Here is a 16,657-nt window from a genome sequence, read left to right as displayed (position 1 = left end):
TAAGTATTTTCTCTTGAACACCAACAATTGTAATATTTTGATTGTACAAAAATGCAAGTTGCATATCTATTGACTATTTATTGTTTCAAAATGTTAATGTTTCCTTTTTATTACATAATTTTTCTTAAATTGTATCAAAAGGGGGGTGTGTGTGTCATAAGGATTGCTACACACCTTGAAAATAATTACTGAGGAGCTCAAAGAGCAGCAAATACCACCAGCTCACAGTGAAATTTCTCTTACATTTGGGGGGATTTCTAGTGATTCTAACCTGCACATGACTGTATAGCATGGTACTGTTTCACCTTATCAGCAATTTTAGGAGGATTTTATCCTAGAAGTTTACCTCTTGTTTTTTGTCAAGTCAATGGAATTGACCATTTCTATTAAAAATTTCACCTATATTCTAGAAAAAGCTCTGTTACACTATGAAAGTTGTGCATGGTTTCATGTTTAAGGAATTATTGCAGTTAAGGAGATATTTTAATTTGTTCTATGTAGAGGTGTAAGAAATGCTTGCTGTGAAATGGACAAACACATGAAACTCACTTTCATGAGGCGTGTCATAAATTTGTCTAAAGAGCTCAAAGCTGGGCTTGGTTCTAAGCCAGCTTGATCTACACTATATTGCACATTGTGGATGACTGAAGCCATCTGCAGTTTAATTTCACGCTGAGAGGAACTCAGTAGTTTCTTCTAGGTTTGATTTGAGACTTTAGTTTGTTATAACCCAAAACTCCAAATTAAATTCTGAATAACAAAATCACAGAGACTGGAACTAAAGAAAGCATTTAGACACAAAACATTTCCTAAGTGAAATCTATAAGTGTAGCATAGCACATATTTTATGTTATGATGACTGATTGATTATTGACTGCTCCCAGGTTTTTAAGGTGATACAAGAGTGACTTTCATTCATGAAGACTCCACTTGGGCCTGTGAAGGAATATTCATATATTTTCCAATAATGGAAAACAAATAATTTACCTCTGTTTTGTTTTGCAGTCTGCAAGCATCAAGGTCCTTTATGACCTTACTTAATACACGGTCCTTCTGCTGACCAGCTAGAAGATAGTGTAGGTGATATGTTCCTCAAGAAAAGTATTTCCTGTAAAGGAATGAGGTCTCTTCCTAAAAAGTAAAGCACCAAATTCTTCAGTTATTTCCATAACCAAGTTCCCCTTTGTCTCTGGAAGGAAGAGGTAGATGAAGATGCCTGAGCTGATGGGGATCCCAGTAAAGATAAGGAAGCACAAAGAGAGGTTTTCCTGGAAATAAACCAGAGGAAGATTTTTTTTTTTTTTTTGCTTGTCCTTTTATAGCACTTTGAACATGATGACGAAATGATGACAATGATGACAAAGTTTCACTTTGTAGCTGTCTACATCCATTTTGTCTTGTCACTGCGACATGAAACTCGCCGGTCTCTAGGTGTGAAACAGCAATGGGAATAAAATAGTTAAAAATTTCTTCTTACCTGAAGGGAGAGAGTAACAGTGAGGACAGACAGTGCCAAGGCCATGAAAGCATAGCCCTTGCACAGAAGTGTCTTCCTGCCAAACTGCTCAATGATAAAGGTCTGGAAGGGCAGGAAAAGCACTCACTTCACTGTAAGCACAGCTAAAGCCTGAGTAACACACTGATACAGTGTGCCTTACACACAGCAGAGTGGGAAGGAACACACAGAGACCAACCCCTAGTGATACATACGGAATAAGGCCTTCTTCAAACCCAGCTGTGCGCAGCACCTCAAAAGTGCAGAAATAGACCTAGAAAACACAATGGAAGAAAAAAAACTTGCATTGGAAACAGTGGATTGCATGTGTGGTATCACCTCTGATGTCAGGACTGGTAAGCAAGCAAAGAGGGTACATTTCCACCAGTGACCTGTCCTTTTTGCTGATTGTTGAGAAAATACTTCTTTTCAAGAATGGGTTAGGAATAGAAAGTGTCTTTTTAAAAGCTTTTCACATGCTTTTAACAGAAAGAAACTGCTATAATTTTCGTTTCAGTCCTGCTAATCATCTGATTCAAGTCAGTTGTGGTCCAGAAAAAAAAGAGATACACCTATCATCATCATTTAGCATTGGACCTACAGAAGTGAAAATAGAGGTGTTAATGATACACGAATTTCCTGAAGAAGATGAGGGAATTCACGTGTAGGTTTTTCCTTTCTCTTTTCACTATTGCTACAGCTATTCTAGCCCCACTATTTCCAGGCAGGCTGAAGTAAAGAGACAAAAATATGGGATGAGAAGGCTCTAGCAGGCAGTAGCTTGAAGATGCTGTGCTCTGGCTTCTAGACAGTTTTATTAGCTTTCCTGACAACCACAGCAACAGCTACCAAAGCCATAATATTTACAGAACATAAACTTCTTTGAACAGATGCGAGCATAACCCTGACACACTAATGGTGATGTCACTGCTTGTATTCAGTTCTGTTGGATGCCAGCTGCAGCCTCATAACAGTTATTTTGGCCCTGATGCATGGGCCTGTACTGAAATAAGTAAGGCTGGATGGCATCTAAATTTCCAACTTGTTCTTGAAGCTGTCAGTCACAGCAATGACACTGAAGCAGTAGTACAAAGATGAAAAAGCTAAAAGAAAAAAGCCTAGCTTACTTGTTTTATGTCTTTTGAGTAAAAGATAGGCAGGGTCAGTAGTCAAAATAATTTGAGATGTTGCTTGCAGAAGTATGAGTAAGAGAGGCCTTGGCATGGGGTTAAAGCAACACACAAACATCGATATTGGCAGGTTAATCATATACTGCCTGGTTTATCAGTAACTGCAAGAGATGCAGCAATCATAAGCATTTGGGAGAAAAGGCCTCTTGAGGTTTGGTACATTGGATTTTTGCAGCCTGGGAGGATGAATGCTTGAGATGGAAAGGCTCCTTAAGCCATGAAGTAGTGAAGATGCCCAGCCAGACTACCTGTGAAGGATTGACTTCTTGCAGGAGACACTGGAGCTTTATCAGTGAGCATAGCTGGGCTTTGTAAGAGAGCAACAGAGGGATCCAAAGCTCATGCTTTTAAACCTGACATGGTGCTGTGTGACATGGGTGAACAGTCTCTCTGCAATGTTCCAGCTGTGCTTCTGCTGAGACTGCTTCCTGCAAAAGGACCAGCAAAGACAAAGTGATGCTGACCAAGATTACAACAGAAAATTCTGTCTTCTATATATGCAGAAAGGTTGGGACTCCTGAAAAGAAGATATGAAAGAGAGAAAGAGGAGAGTAAAATCAGAGAGAAGGAACTGACAAATGGAAGTTGCCACAGCAGAATACACTATTGATCTGGTACACCGATCCTAACATGTATTTTTCCATATATCTAGTTAGCTACTCCATGGCTTTAATGTCTCTTCAGCACAGTTCAGAAGTACTACCACTTGCCATTGCACCACATTGTGAAATCTGTGCAAACTGGGAAAAGAACAGCATGGAAGAAGATAAATGTTATATTTGTGTTCTGTTTGGTCTCATGCTGTTCTTATTTTCAAACAAACAGGCGACTCAGGCATTAGAAATTCCCCTTTACAACATTGTTAGGGAAGCTGCAAGCTGTGTAGAAGCACTACCACAGAAGGAATGGGGGAAGAGAGCATGGTGGCAAAAAGAAGCATAAGATTTCATCCTGGATACAGGCAGCACCTTGTTAGTGTTTTTGGAATCAATGAGGTGTGCAGGCACAGGAGCTGTTGTGGGCAGGTTAACATATACAAGCCAGTCTGCACCCAGAGTTATCGCAGAATAAATGTCCATAATTCAAAACTTTTCTTAAATAACATGATGCATTTATATAGCACTTTGCCAGCTCAGTGAAGATCTCTGTTTCTGTCAGGTAGATAGATAGTGAATGCCAGTTTTCCAAATAAAGAGTGGTAGATGGATGGGCAAAACATCCAAAGCCAAATCAGCAGCCAGTCAATGGCCAGGAGTAAATCTCGTGACTGCTTGACTCCCACCCAGATACAACTTCTTTTATAGTGTCTGCAAGCTTAAACTGCAGAATTTTCTTATGGACACCTAAGAGTTGTTTTAGTGTGTGGAGAGGGGAAGATACCCAACTGCATTAGTGCCAGAGAATTGCAGAGTTATGATCACAATAATCAAAATGCACAGCTGCCAGTGCAGATTTTGGTCTTCCATCACTTCCAGCACACTCAGGATTTTGATGTTTTCCATTGCTGCCTTTTGTTTTTGCAGATCATCCACTTCTGCCTGGTGCTCTCCCTCACCCCACAGTTTCTTCATAGCTGTGCAGAACAAAGAGGAAAGCTTGATACAACTGTGCTATTCATGCATGATAATATTTGTACAAGCAGATTTATTCAAATTATTAATTAGTTATTCCCCTAAGGTTTCAGACATCATAATATTAACAAGCAAGCTATGAGAACACTAGTGACATATGGTTGTATCCTGTGTTCACAATCTTACAGAAAATAAGATCCTATCTCACAGTTGTTAGTATATAAACCTTAATTAACACTATACAGTTCTCAGAACATCCATATAGTCTCTGATCTCTCTCTTTCCCTGTCTGATCACATGGCTCTTGCTACAGCACCTTGGAAGTGCTTTCCTTGAACCTGAACAGAGAAACTATGGTCACAATAAACTGGCAGCTCTTTGCACTGATAACGTAGCGTATTGATTCATTAAAGGGCTTTGTGTTTGTATGCATATGTGTTTTCATGTAGAATTACAAAGACATGCTGTATCTGGACAGATTTGTTGGAAAAAATTTGTAGTAAATTGATGAAGTAATTTATGCAGTTTGCTGACAAGATAAGATAGCTCCCAGCAGGCTATCTGCTATTTCAGTTAGGTGGTTGTGGTACCCAAATTACCTCATTTAAAATTACCTTACATGATATCTTTTGAAAATTTTGACTGCCCATGTTAATGGCTGTTAAGTGGCGAGACTGATGTGTTTGTTACCCGGGTATGCCCACTGAAAGGCAGCTATAGTGTAGCTCTTACTCTTTTCTTCTGCAGAGAAGGGGGATGGAAAGAGCTGGGAACGGAAAGTCAATAGAAACAATTTGCAACTTGTTTTGGGAAGCATCCTCTACATTTTGACCCCACTACCAATGACTCCTGAAGATGCTGTATCTGCTTAAACTTTTCTTACCATGGCCAAGTAGTTGTTCATAGAGATTTGAAAGCCAATTGTGAGGGATCCACCAACTCACAACACAGAATTACAAACAACCACTGGTACTGAACCTGCAAGGAATAGTACAAGCTCTTTTTCACATTAATTAATTAGCCAATCCACAAAAACTTTCTTTTCAAATGCACAATTTCATATCACTATCAGGCTACTAGCTAGGAAAGCTTAATAGTATCAGTTGTACATGGGAAGGTGTGGGAGCAGGTGAAAACAGTATGGAAATGCTTCACTATTTAAGTACTAGAGGACTTTTACAATTTTTTAAAAAAATCAGTTTCTCTGCCCAGCTGGAACTTCCTTCAAAGTTTTCATGATGACTTAGTCCAGAAAGTTAATTCTGTGTCTTTTGATTTTTTATTTTAAATGTTAGCTCTAATTTTCACAGTAACAAAATTAGAATGATTATCCACTGTCCACCCTATTATTTTGAAAACAGTTTGGTACATATGTATTGTATTTTCTTCAGGAATGGTAATTGCAACAGCAACCTCTCAATTCTTCTGAAAGCTTAATATTAACAGCCGATACCGCCAGCTGTAGCACTCACCACTTCTGAAAGGAGCTTTTCCATCTTATATCGAAAGGGTGGCTTGATCCCAGACAGACAGAACTCTCTTAGACTGAGGCAGTGTTTTCTGTCATGCCTTTTCTGCATCTTCTGCTTAAGTAATCATCTGACTCTGAGACTGAGGTTAATGTTTACTTCATATGACTTCTGTTGACTGATGTTTTTTGCAGCAATTGGACAGTGCTTAGAACAGATGGATTAAATGTTTCAATGACTCAACAGGAGGGGTTCCTCTGAATGAGAACATTTTGTAGCATGAGTGATCCCTGTTTTGATACAGGTCAAATATAAAATCTAACCCAGGTTTCAGTTGCTGGAAGACACACTGGTGCTTTACTATCAGAGCTTCTTTTGTGGCTATTCCTTTAGAAGTAGCAAGCACATTATTTGAAATTTTTAAATAGAAAACTCCCTAAACCTCAAATTTGATTCAGTGGTCCAGCATAATGATAATCAATATGAATGGTTAAACTGCAGAAAGATAGGTCTTAGTAAACAGGAGGCAGGGTATACCTCTTGTAACTGTGACAGAAAATGGAAAAAATAATTGATCGCCCTATACAAAGGTAGAAGACTTTGGGGAGGGGAGTGATTAAATGCTGCAGTGGTCAGCAGGATTAACAGCTCTTGAATAGCAGCAGTACATGGGTGCTGTGGAGCGTAGCAGTGGTAAAGTGTATTATTGTATGCTGATGTGCACTAGCAGAGTGCAATGTGTCCTAGGCCAATATACAGCTAGCAGACACTGGTTATCACAGCTTCTGCTTTTTTTTTTTTTTTGAGCAGTTAATTATTTATAAAATGGGCTGAACTTTCAAAGTGTCTACTCTCTCAGTACTCTCTCAAAGTGTCTTACTCCCTGTCTCACTCCAGGGCTCTGGTCCTCTACCTCTCAGCACTGATGTGTGTTTGTTAACCCTTGTGCCATCCATGAGGTACCCAGAATAAGGCTGAGAGCACTGCTTACACTACAAAAACTTGCTCCAGATTGTGCTACAACTGGTATGCATGGAAGGTGCAGTCAGTTTGCTCCGGAGGATGCAGGTGAGAGTTCTTCTGTACCAAATGCCCAGGGACTGGGGCTGATCCCTGACAGTCATTATAGAGACAATCAGGACATAGTTACTTGATGTCAGCTCAAGAAAATAGAACAATATTGAGTTCTCTTTGTTATTCCACCCGGCATTTGTTCATGTGCAGTGTTTATGATCAATATTAGGTCCTGTACAGTACGATACCATAAAGACATGACATGAAAATTGTTTGCAAGAACTATGTTTATGTTTCATCCTCTCTTCATCCTGCACTTAATCCTGAGCAGAGCTTTCTTACAAAGTAACAAACATAGAGACAAATCTTGCTTCTTTAAAATGATAGCAAAGGAGAAAGACTTAAAATAAAATTTATGTGTTATGCTTGAAAATGTTTTCCATGTGCCAGTTCTGAGAATTGTGTGTAGTTACTAACGTCTTCCTGCTACAGAGCTCTTCTAGGAAGGAGCCATTGTCTCTCACCATGAAAAGCAAAGATGAATATAAAATAGGACTACTTGGATTAATGACAAGCTATCTGTGGATTACTTTTTGGATTACATTTTATTGAGAAAAGTCCATGTTAAGGTTTAGCTTTCAGTTTGATTTTGAGACAGGGTTTTTGTCAGTGGAAGTTGCTTATGGTGGCCTATCAGAGCTTGGTGCAGAATGTCTTTTCTTTGGTAGCATTGTTCTCCACACTCTGATGACATTTCTTCTTAAATTGGCACATTTTGAATTCTTCTGTGATTTCAGAGTTTGACTTCCCTTTTGTTTCTGGGAGGAACTGGTAGATGAGAACCACTGAAATGACCAGCAATAAAGATGAGGAAGCAAAAAGGACCAAGAAGCACCTGGAGTTAAAAATAGAGTAAGATGAGTGATTTCCCTTGCCCAAACAGATTCTTGAAAATTGTTGATTTGTCCCTGTGAAATGAGTAATAAGTTGATTTTACAGAAGGAATATTTATTAATGTTTTCAATCTATTCTTGAGGCAGCAGATGATGTCTGAAGTCTAGGGAAGTGTTTTACATAAATGGCCTCCATATGCCAGTAGTAGTAAGGGATTCACAGCTTTGATCATCTACAAGGCATTTCATCCTACTCCCTGTCCAGACCAACCTAGAAAACCAGTTTAAATTGATAGAGTCAAAGAGAAGATTTGAATCAAATTACATACGACAGCAAAGGGGAAGATCATTCTAGTGGAAGTGGGGCCTAGCCAAATGACAATTCCACCAATTACAAAAGCAGAGGACCTTGTTGAGAGGATGAAGATTTCATTCATGACAGATGTGACGGCTCCAGCTGAGGAAAAACCGTTAAAAAAGCAATAGAAACATTGTTCTAGTTAACCATTTTCCCCAAAGTGAGTGAACTGATGTCACTGGTCAAACACAGCCCCAGTAAGTCAGGCTACCATGAGATCATTTAAATTTCATCGGCACAGCCATATCTATCTGAATTCCCCTACAGACTTCTCTTATGGTCCATGGAGAGAGATGGACACCCCTGAAGTGCAGTTTCTATCCACCTAAGATGTATGAAATATGCAGACGAATGGTCCTAATGGCCTATTTCTCTCCATTGCCCATAGGAGACACCTGGGTTCTGCTACCGTGGGAATTCTGTTAGGTTTTCAAGATATTCATGGTCCTCATGTACAGCTTTTACAATAATAAAGGCTGCCATTTGAATCTGGAGACTGTAATAACTAAAAGTAGTGTTGTCAGGGAACTTTCAGAGTAAATATTGGTCTTAGGAGAGTGAGGTCCTAATAGAGAGCTGTAAGTTTGGTTCTGGCGTTACAGACGTAGGTGATTCAGAGTGACATTAAGAGAGGATGAGAAAGGACAGAGCAATGCTAAGAGACAGACTATGTGTGCTATCAGGTATCATTCTTTAATAGAGCAGGATTTTACAGGTGAGTTGAGAAAACTGTAATATTTTAGAAGAGGCTACCTCTGACCTTAGGCAAAGACAGAGATGGACCAGCTGAGCCTGTGTGCACTGAACAGCATTAACACCCTCCAAAACAAGTGTTAGTGAGTTGATTAACAGGTAATTTTTGGCTTGAAGCTGTAATCCAGTGAGAGGAAACAGGGTCCTGATTCATCAGGGTCTGAATAATTTCAAATAATTTGTTAAAGAAATTGTTTCTTGGGTCATTAGTTCATCAAAAATTGGGACTCCCCCAATTTCAGTCCAAACTAAGCTGCTGATTTTCAAAGATAATATCCACACAGTCTAGTTCTACTTCCATACATTCATGGCCTGTGCTTATCCATGTGGTCCAAGGTTTCCTGTTGTTGCTTTTATTGTTGTACTCACCTTGTCCTATTCCATGGGCAATGATGAATAAAAAGATGAGAATAACACTGCAGTAACGCATCCAGAGGAACTGATCCTAGACAAAGGTGAAAGGAAGGAAAAGAATGAAAATTAATTTTATAGCTGTAGCACAGCTGATCCAAACATACAGGAGAAGCAATATTTGTGAAAAAGCCCATGACACTGAGCTCTGTGGTAGATGCTCACTAGAACTACTTACCTTTCTCTACTGAAAACAGAAGGCCAAAAGTAGCCTGCAGTGTTGTATCTACAGAGGTGAGCTGAACTGCACCCTGCTCTGAAAAACAAGTAACAAATTCCAAGCAAATTATAGCATGGGGAAAATTGTTACTGATTTAACCTAATTGTCTTATTGAATTAGACAACTTCAGAGAAACGTTTAAATCTCTTGTGAACCAGAAGATATCTGTGAAACAGAAAGAAACTGAAAGTTTATGGGCTGAGACCAAGATTGCAATGCAGTGCAAAACACTGGCACTGCTGAAGCCATGATGCTGGGTTCCTCACTGCTTTCCACCATCCAGACTGGAAGTAGCTAGAGATCTGCACTATTTAGCTGGATCACTTGTATCAAGGGTGGAAATTGGTGGCTGTTGGAAGGGTCAGTACACACTGCTGCTGCAGCAGGAGGCATGGGATAGCAAATGGGAAAGGTGACAGCAAGGATGCCATCCAGGGATTTAAAGGACAGCAGAACAAGACACAGGTGAGGTTTGAAGAGGTCAGGCAGGCAGAGAGCTGGAGGAAAGCTATGCCAGACCAATGGTATTACAAAATGTTTTTCACTGACTGAAAGCCTGATTAAAAAAGATTAACTACAAGGCAGGACAAAAAAAAGCCTTGCAGAGGAGCTCTGAGTTTGTATTCAGAAGATATTCTTATCTGCTATTTTGGACATGAAAGCTAAGGCTGACTATCTGCCATCCTGCACAAAGAATTCTGATGCAGGTCCACTCCCAGAGATGGATTCATCCTTTCTCAAGAGAAGGGCCTTTCTCTCCCCAGTGAATGACATGGAGACCTCGGTGACTGGTATGGGGTAGATGCATCCTTTTTGACAGCTGTAGTTAAGCAAAGTAAAACCCCACCCTTAGTGTATGTCCGTTTCTAGGACTGGGAGAACAACACTTTCCTGCCATACAGAAGAAAAAAATATAGAAAATAGGATGAGAAGGAGTAGCACAAGAACCATAATCCAAGAATTCTTGCTACAGCTTCTCCTAGTGCAAGAAACACAGAGGAGGTCACATTTACAAATCCATGCAACTTCTTAGGTGAGATCTCTCCAGCATACTGAACGTGGGCATTCATATTTATTCCTAAAGTGAAGAAGACACGAGAGAGCTAAAGCTTCAGAAAGCAAGAGAGAGGATCCCTTTTCATTTCACTTTCAACTAAAGGTAGCTCTCTCCTCTCTCTTCTGAACTGTTTGCTATATATCCTCCACAACAATAGGCTGAAAATGTACCTTTTACTTTAAGCAAGATGTTTAGGTAACCCATCAGATTTCTCTCTCAACAAGACCTCTTGAAGGCAAAGGACAGCTCATCTTACCTTTCCCCAATCTGTTCCTTGTTCCACTGGGGTTACTGTGCATGCCCAGGTACTCCCAGCAGGAAGATTTCTATATCCACCCCAAAGAAGTCACATTAACATGGAGTAGTGGGGAGTCCTACCGGCACCAATGCCCTTGAGGAAGCGCCCAATCAGGATCATCTCAAAAGACTTGGCTCTCCTATTGAAGCCAGTATGCAGCGTGGCTATTATTAGGACCACATCGTTGAACAGCAGACATGTCTTCCTGTAACAGCAAACAACATGTGGGTATGATCCACATTTTACTTTTTCATCTTTGACTAATGTCTGCCTGTTCTCCTCTGAATTTACAGATCAAGCCATGGCCATGTTTAAATCCATTGCTTATAGGACTACCATATCTGATTATGAAAAGGCATGATGTCTTTGCAGGGGAGTGGAAAGGGAGAAGCTAGATTCCTCCTTTCCATGCTAATACTATGTGAGCACACCACGAGGCTGACGGAAATTCCTGCAGGATAAATACTGATAAAGAATGGCCTTTTTTGGTCTTTTTCACTTCTTTCCTGTGGGCGAGGCTCCCATCTCAAACACTGCACATGTCCCCAGAACAAGGCAAATCCAGCTTCACTGAGAACTTGCTTCACTGCCCACCTCAAGCTAAGGAGTTCTGGCTTTGTCCTTTATGGCCACCCTCAAAAAGAGGGTTCTGAATGTGGCTGGAGGGACTTCTGCTTATCTTTGCTGAAACTCTGATTATTCTTACAGAGGAATGAACCTGCACAATTTTTTTAAAGGCTGCAATCAATTAAAAAAAAAAAAGCTTTTGCCTACAGAATATCTATCCCCTTCTGCACTACTGCAGTGTTGTTCGGCTCCCTAGGATATTATTGCCCAATAAAAAAATTTCAGAGGGTTTTTTTTAACTGAAATTTCAGCAAAAATACAGTAATTGTATGGCACCAAAAACTGTGACAAGGGAATCATAAATAGTTGCATATTCTTGTCTCTCTAATGTACCTAGGTGTAGTTATACATGCTGAGTAAAGTCTGCACCAGAAGGGGGCAGTGAGAATTCTGAAATCCATTATATTAGGTGAGTAATATTTAATTTCTTCCCTTGTTGCAGTCCTGATCAGCAAACTGTTGGCAAATATGCCTACTTTCCGTATTTTGCAGTCAGATACCCACTACACAGACACCCTATCATTCCACCTACACAGTACATCATAGACACGATGAAGGACCACAATAATGTGTCTCCTGATGCAGCGCAGAACTGTATTGCTCCAACCAACTTTTGTTGATAAACTTCTGAATGTACTGGGACAGAAAAAGAGATTTTCATTTCACTGAGGCACTAATGACAATAGTTCTTCATAATGTTTACAACTTAAAAAAAAAAAGATCAATAGTCATTACTAAAAGCATGACTATGGAACACTTATTTGCAAATTAGGGTTGATATTTCCTCTCATACAGCCTAATAGTGTAACAGAATCTTTCAAAAACGAATTTTACTCTTTAATCTGTTGAATCCTGGCTCTCCTACACCAAAATATTGGGACCTTTTATTGATTCTAGTGAAGTGCAAGTGTTCTTGTTGCAGGTAGTGGATACAAAGAGAAAAGGGCTGAACTGAAGGTTGAGACTCAATCAGCTAGTTTTTAATCTTTTTTCTCCATGGCATAATCTTTAAGGAGGGTGTTTCAATATGTTGTCTCCACACAGTTCTGTGGGAAGTTGTCTTTGGAGCAGAGCTCCGAACAATCATGCAAACTCATTTTGTCCTTTGACAGTGGACAGTATGGCATTGGAAAGAGCTGGGAATAAACTCACATAGCAACACCTAACAGATTTTTTAGAGCATCTTCAAAGTGTAAGGCCTAGTCCCATGAGGAGCAGTTACAGATGTGATTTTATGAAGGCTTTGCTTATCGGAGAAGTATAATTGATCACAGACATTTGAAAACCAGGTAGGTGGGTTCCACCAATTCCTAGCACCATAATCATTAGCAATAGCTTCTGGTATTGAACCTGAAAAAGATGATGAAACACATCCTAAATTCCTGATACCAGCATGGCTTTCAGACCATGAGATAATTTATGAGATCTTATATCGTCACATTTCAATGATTAAGAAGGGTTTAAAATGCAAAAACCCATTTTGAATTTTTCAATAATCAAGCAAAATTGCTGGGAAATTGTTAAGATGCAAATCTGCACATTCCTTTATCTTCTCCTGGTTATTAGCAGCTTGAAAAGATGCAGTCTCTAATTCTGTTAGTTCTGCTAGCCGCAGAAATAATAATAAAAAAATCATATCTTGTTCAGATAGTTTGTGTTTGCTTTTGTACTAGTAAGAACCTACAGCTTTCTTGAATCCCTTTTTTCCTTCAACTTTGTCTCCTCAGAGACATCATTCACCAGTTTCCAGAGTTTAATCAAGTCTGTCCTCTTAAAACTTACTTTTTTTTACATTTCACTTTTATTATCCCCATAGGAAACTGCATTTTTAGAGTCCCTACTTGAATGACTCCTATTTGAAATGCTGTGTTTCCATGATGTACACTGCATTTTAGAGCACTCTTCAAAAGCACGTGTTTTCAGGCATTTAGTCAGGTCACACCCTAAACAGATGAGTATCCTCAAGTATCCTTGAGATTGCAGGGCGGTAGAGTGGGGGAGGAAGGTTCTGTTTTGTCTTTTTCCTTGCTACTATTTTCTCTATCTTCCTCAAAATGCTCATTCTTTCCTGGTTTCCCAGGTCCTCTTTTAAACCTCTCACTCTTTTGTATTTCTAATATATTTTCTGGAGATGCCGTGTAGTCAGTCTTATTGCTGAATCAGTGTTGTCCCAAGCATGTGCTCTGTTGCTCATTTTTGTTACAAGAAGGACTGTTTGATTCCCTTTGCTGTAATCTTCAAAGATCATGCTGCTGTTAGTGACTAGGGCTAGAAGACAAGAAGTTGGATACTCACCAGGTCTGAGAGGAAAACAGCCATTTCCCCTTGAAAACCTGCCTGTTCTGACAGCCCTTGTCAAGTCTGTCGGATGAGAGATACGTTTTCTGTGCTTAGATTATAAGAAGTTGGGATCATAGCACAGAAGTTAAATTCTAACCCTGTGGCTTTTAGTGAATTGTGTGCTCCTCCAACACTGGCCAGGGCCTCTTCTTGCTGGTTTAATTATTCTAAGATAATGCCCAGATATGCCAAGCTGATTACAACATTGGTAAATGTATATCCTTCTTGTATTGGGAGCTCTCCTCCTTACTCGCACTGCTAAAATAACTGCATGTTCCTGTTGTGTGAGGAGTCAGACAGTGCTACCATCTTTCCTTCAGGGGAGCTGAGTCCCTCTTCACCTGTCTGACAAGCAGCTTAGGCAGAGTGTGTTTTCCTCCTCTCCAGTCTCCTACAGAGATAAGCCACTTCGTATTGTAGCTGAGCTGTAACACCTCTTCTTGCATGCTATAAGATTTTCAATTGCTTGAAGTGATTTGAACAATTTCGCGGTTGCAGGACATGAAGTATCTGAATATTGGCATATTGGGTCCTTGCTAACACCCAGTTCTTTAGAGAGGGTCACACTGTTTCCAGAACCGCTCAGAAGCCTCCCTCTTACCTCTCTGTAACAACGGAGATGGCCTACAGTGTGCCGGAGCAGGATGCTCATTCTGTTCTGGCTTGAGAATTGATTTTAAGAAGTACTTTTCACCTTAAAAAAAATGAGTTTGAATCAGCTAAAGACTTGACTATTTAAAAAGAGTGTAAGTTAATTCTTGCTTCCTTCAGGCTTCTATGTATTACGTGTAACATTTTGTATGACACTGAATACATCGCAGTTCACCCCATACTACAAAGATTTGACTGTCTATGGTTAGTGCCGAAAGGGGAGATGGGAAGGTGGGGTTACAGTTCTGAAGGCAACACGGTGGAAGCACGGACATTCCTCCTACAGTCTGCTTTTCACATTACAGCAACTGACAACAGCTCCACGCTGTCCCCGGGCTGTGTGCCCTGCAGCACACGGCAAGCTTGCTGACTCACACCTCGACCTTTCTCCTGCTGGATGTCCCAGTAACGGTCTCCAAACCCTCTACCTGGGTGTCTTGTTGCACATCAGTACAGTGAAATAATTCAAGCTGAATTCTTCTTTCCACCCATTCCATTTTCATCATTCCTGAAATCTTCATCACCTCCACATCAGCTGTGGTTTTGTAATTTATTCCTTCCCCTCTTAGCACAGACTTCTCAAATGTTATCACTTTCTCTTCTAAACCACCCCAGAATCTACCTTTCTCTTCAATTACTACTGCAAAAATCCCTGTCTTTATTTAGGTTTTCTCTTGCTTCTTACAAATCCCTCCTCTCAATCTCCAGTCACTTCAACGCTGGCCAGTGCCCTCCCCTCAGCCAAAGATTTTGCTGTCACAGAGAAGACTGCAGCCAGATTGTACAGCTGTCCCCTGTCCTCTCTTACCACCACCACCAGCCACTTTATCTTTTAGGATCAGACCAGAACTGTGTCCAGCAGAATATGTCAGAGCTGTCAGTTGCAAATAGCAGTTGTAGGCAAAAGCATAAGAACTGAGCAAGTGTGCAGTGATGCTTTCCCTGTGCGTCTTCCAGGCCCCAGTGATGTGCAGCCCTGAGACTTTGTCTGTCAGGATGATGTCTTTAGATTTGCTCCTTCCACACATTTGCCAAGATCCTCTTTGAACTCTTGTAAACTTTTGTTGTTCCCAACTTCTGTGGCAGAAAGGTCTAATGAGATACTTGAACAATTCAGTGTTACTTCTTACTTTCTGTCAGGACACACTAAAAGCTACTTTTGAAACAACTGACCTTCTCTTTTGCTGTTTCTGTCATTTTATCCTTCCTTTTAACATCTTCTGTTTCCTGTATCAAATTTGAATGTCATATCTCTGTTTCCAGACCTTTTCGTGCTGTTCTGTCCCTTGTAAGTCTGTTTTTATTTTTCTTTTCCCTCTCAAAGGAGTTCTGTCAGATTAACAGCAAACCATTTTGCTAGACTCAGACAGCAGTCTTCAGGCACCTTAGAGTGGGGCCACGGGCAGGGAGCAGATAAGCCTGAATGAACTGGAGGGGAAAGGACGATTTGCTCTTTGAGCTGAGGATGGGTAGCTTGGCTTCTGGAAGGATGGACACACATGGCAGCTCTGGGACTTTCTGGAGCAGTTTTTAAACACTTTGTCTGTCTGTGGCAGGATTTTAACATCCAGTTGATCAAACAGTCCCTGTTCCTCTTCCTCCTGTTCGTGTTTCTCCCAGAATACTCATACTGCCGTCTCATTTCTATCTGGCCTCACACTTTTGTTCAGTGCTGTAATATGGAAAAAGCAAGACTTAAATGCCTAGTATAGTTCTTTTACTTATTTTCCTAAAGAAGAGGACAGGACGAGTCTTTCCACCTAGGATTTGAACACTACCAGAAATGTGCTTATTCCAGATCCAGTACTTAGCTCACCCAATACCTTTGGCTTGGAGGGATTTTGTTTTCAAAGATGCCACATGTTGAACTTGTGTGATCCTGGAAATCAGATAGATACACTGCAGATTCACAAGTACCTCTTTAACTTTTATTCCCAATCCATGCTAGTTTATGGCAGTGTTAATGATTTACCACGCTTTCCCTCTTGCAGATGGTATTTACTAGTAGGAGGGAAGAAGGGAAGAAGTCAGGCATGCTGGACAAGATCATGCTGTAGAAAGACATGTATAAACAAATGAGTTTTTAGTGTCTTGTAAGACACTAAAAAATTCCTCACTGGGAAGTAGTAAAGTTGAGAAAGACCAGGCCAAATAAAGACTTTTAAAATAATCAAGGTCTTACCTAATCCTTTCTTTTCACAATACTTTAAATGTTTCTTTTTTTTTTTTTCCTGCATTTTTGACCAGAAGAAGGAATTTATGTTGGTTTTTACTGTGGTATTGTGCAATCCGTGACCTCCAGCCTTGAAA

The 16,657-nt window shown here is 40.2% G+C and overlaps 2 protein-coding genes across 2 annotated transcripts; both read right to left on the bottom strand.

Moving 5' to 3' along the window:
* Nucleotides 1–706: 706 nt before the first annotated feature.
* On the bottom strand, nucleotides 707–4,256 carry LOC128146099 (solute carrier family 2, facilitated glucose transporter member 9-like). Its single transcript, XM_052797202.1, has 3 exons — nucleotides 4,071–4,256; nucleotides 1,659–1,769; nucleotides 707–1,579 (listed from the first exon to the last, which is right to left on the bottom strand). Exons 1-3 carry the CDS (start codon nucleotides 4,254–4,256, stop codon nucleotides 1,460–1,462), a joined length of 417 nt encoding a protein of 138 aa, XP_052653162.1. The 3' UTR covers nucleotides 707–1,459.
* Nucleotides 4,257–7,325: 3,069 nt separating this feature from the next.
* On the bottom strand, nucleotides 7,326–13,675 carry LOC128146548 (solute carrier family 2, facilitated glucose transporter member 11-like). Its single transcript, XM_052797979.1, is given in 10 exon segments — nucleotides 7,326–7,598; nucleotides 7,600–7,634; nucleotides 7,962–8,089; nucleotides 9,113–9,188; nucleotides 10,262–10,452; nucleotides 10,810–10,934; nucleotides 11,833–11,929; nucleotides 11,932–11,992; nucleotides 12,599–12,706; nucleotides 13,652–13,675. Coding segments are annotated over 10 exon segments (1,011 nt in total). The 3' UTR covers nucleotides 7,326–7,432.
* Nucleotides 13,676–16,657: the final 2,982 nt, after the last annotated feature.

This window comes from Harpia harpyja, chromosome 9, assembly GCF_026419915.1.
Source record: "Harpia harpyja isolate bHarHar1 chromosome 9, bHarHar1 primary haplotype, whole genome shotgun sequence".
Taxonomy (NCBI): Eukaryota; Metazoa; Chordata; class Aves; order Accipitriformes; family Accipitridae; genus Harpia; species Harpia harpyja.
Note: the sequence above shows the minus strand (reverse complement) of the source record. Positions and strands in the feature narration are given on the sequence as shown.

Bases quoted from the DNA above. Each gene is read 5' to 3' on its own strand.
- LOC128146099 (XM_052797202.1), bottom strand. From the start codon at position 4,256: ATGAAGAAACTGTGGGGTGAGGGAGAGCACCAGGCAGAAGTGGATGAT. The intron at 1,770-4,070 runs GTTGGGTATCTT...TGTGTTTTCTAG, and splicing joins AATTCTCTGGCACTAATGCA to GTCTATTTCTGCACTTTTGA. The intron at 1,580-1,658 runs GTAAGGCACACT...CTGCCCTTCCAG, and splicing joins TCCTTCCCACTCTGCTGTGT to ACCTTTATCATTGAGCAGTT.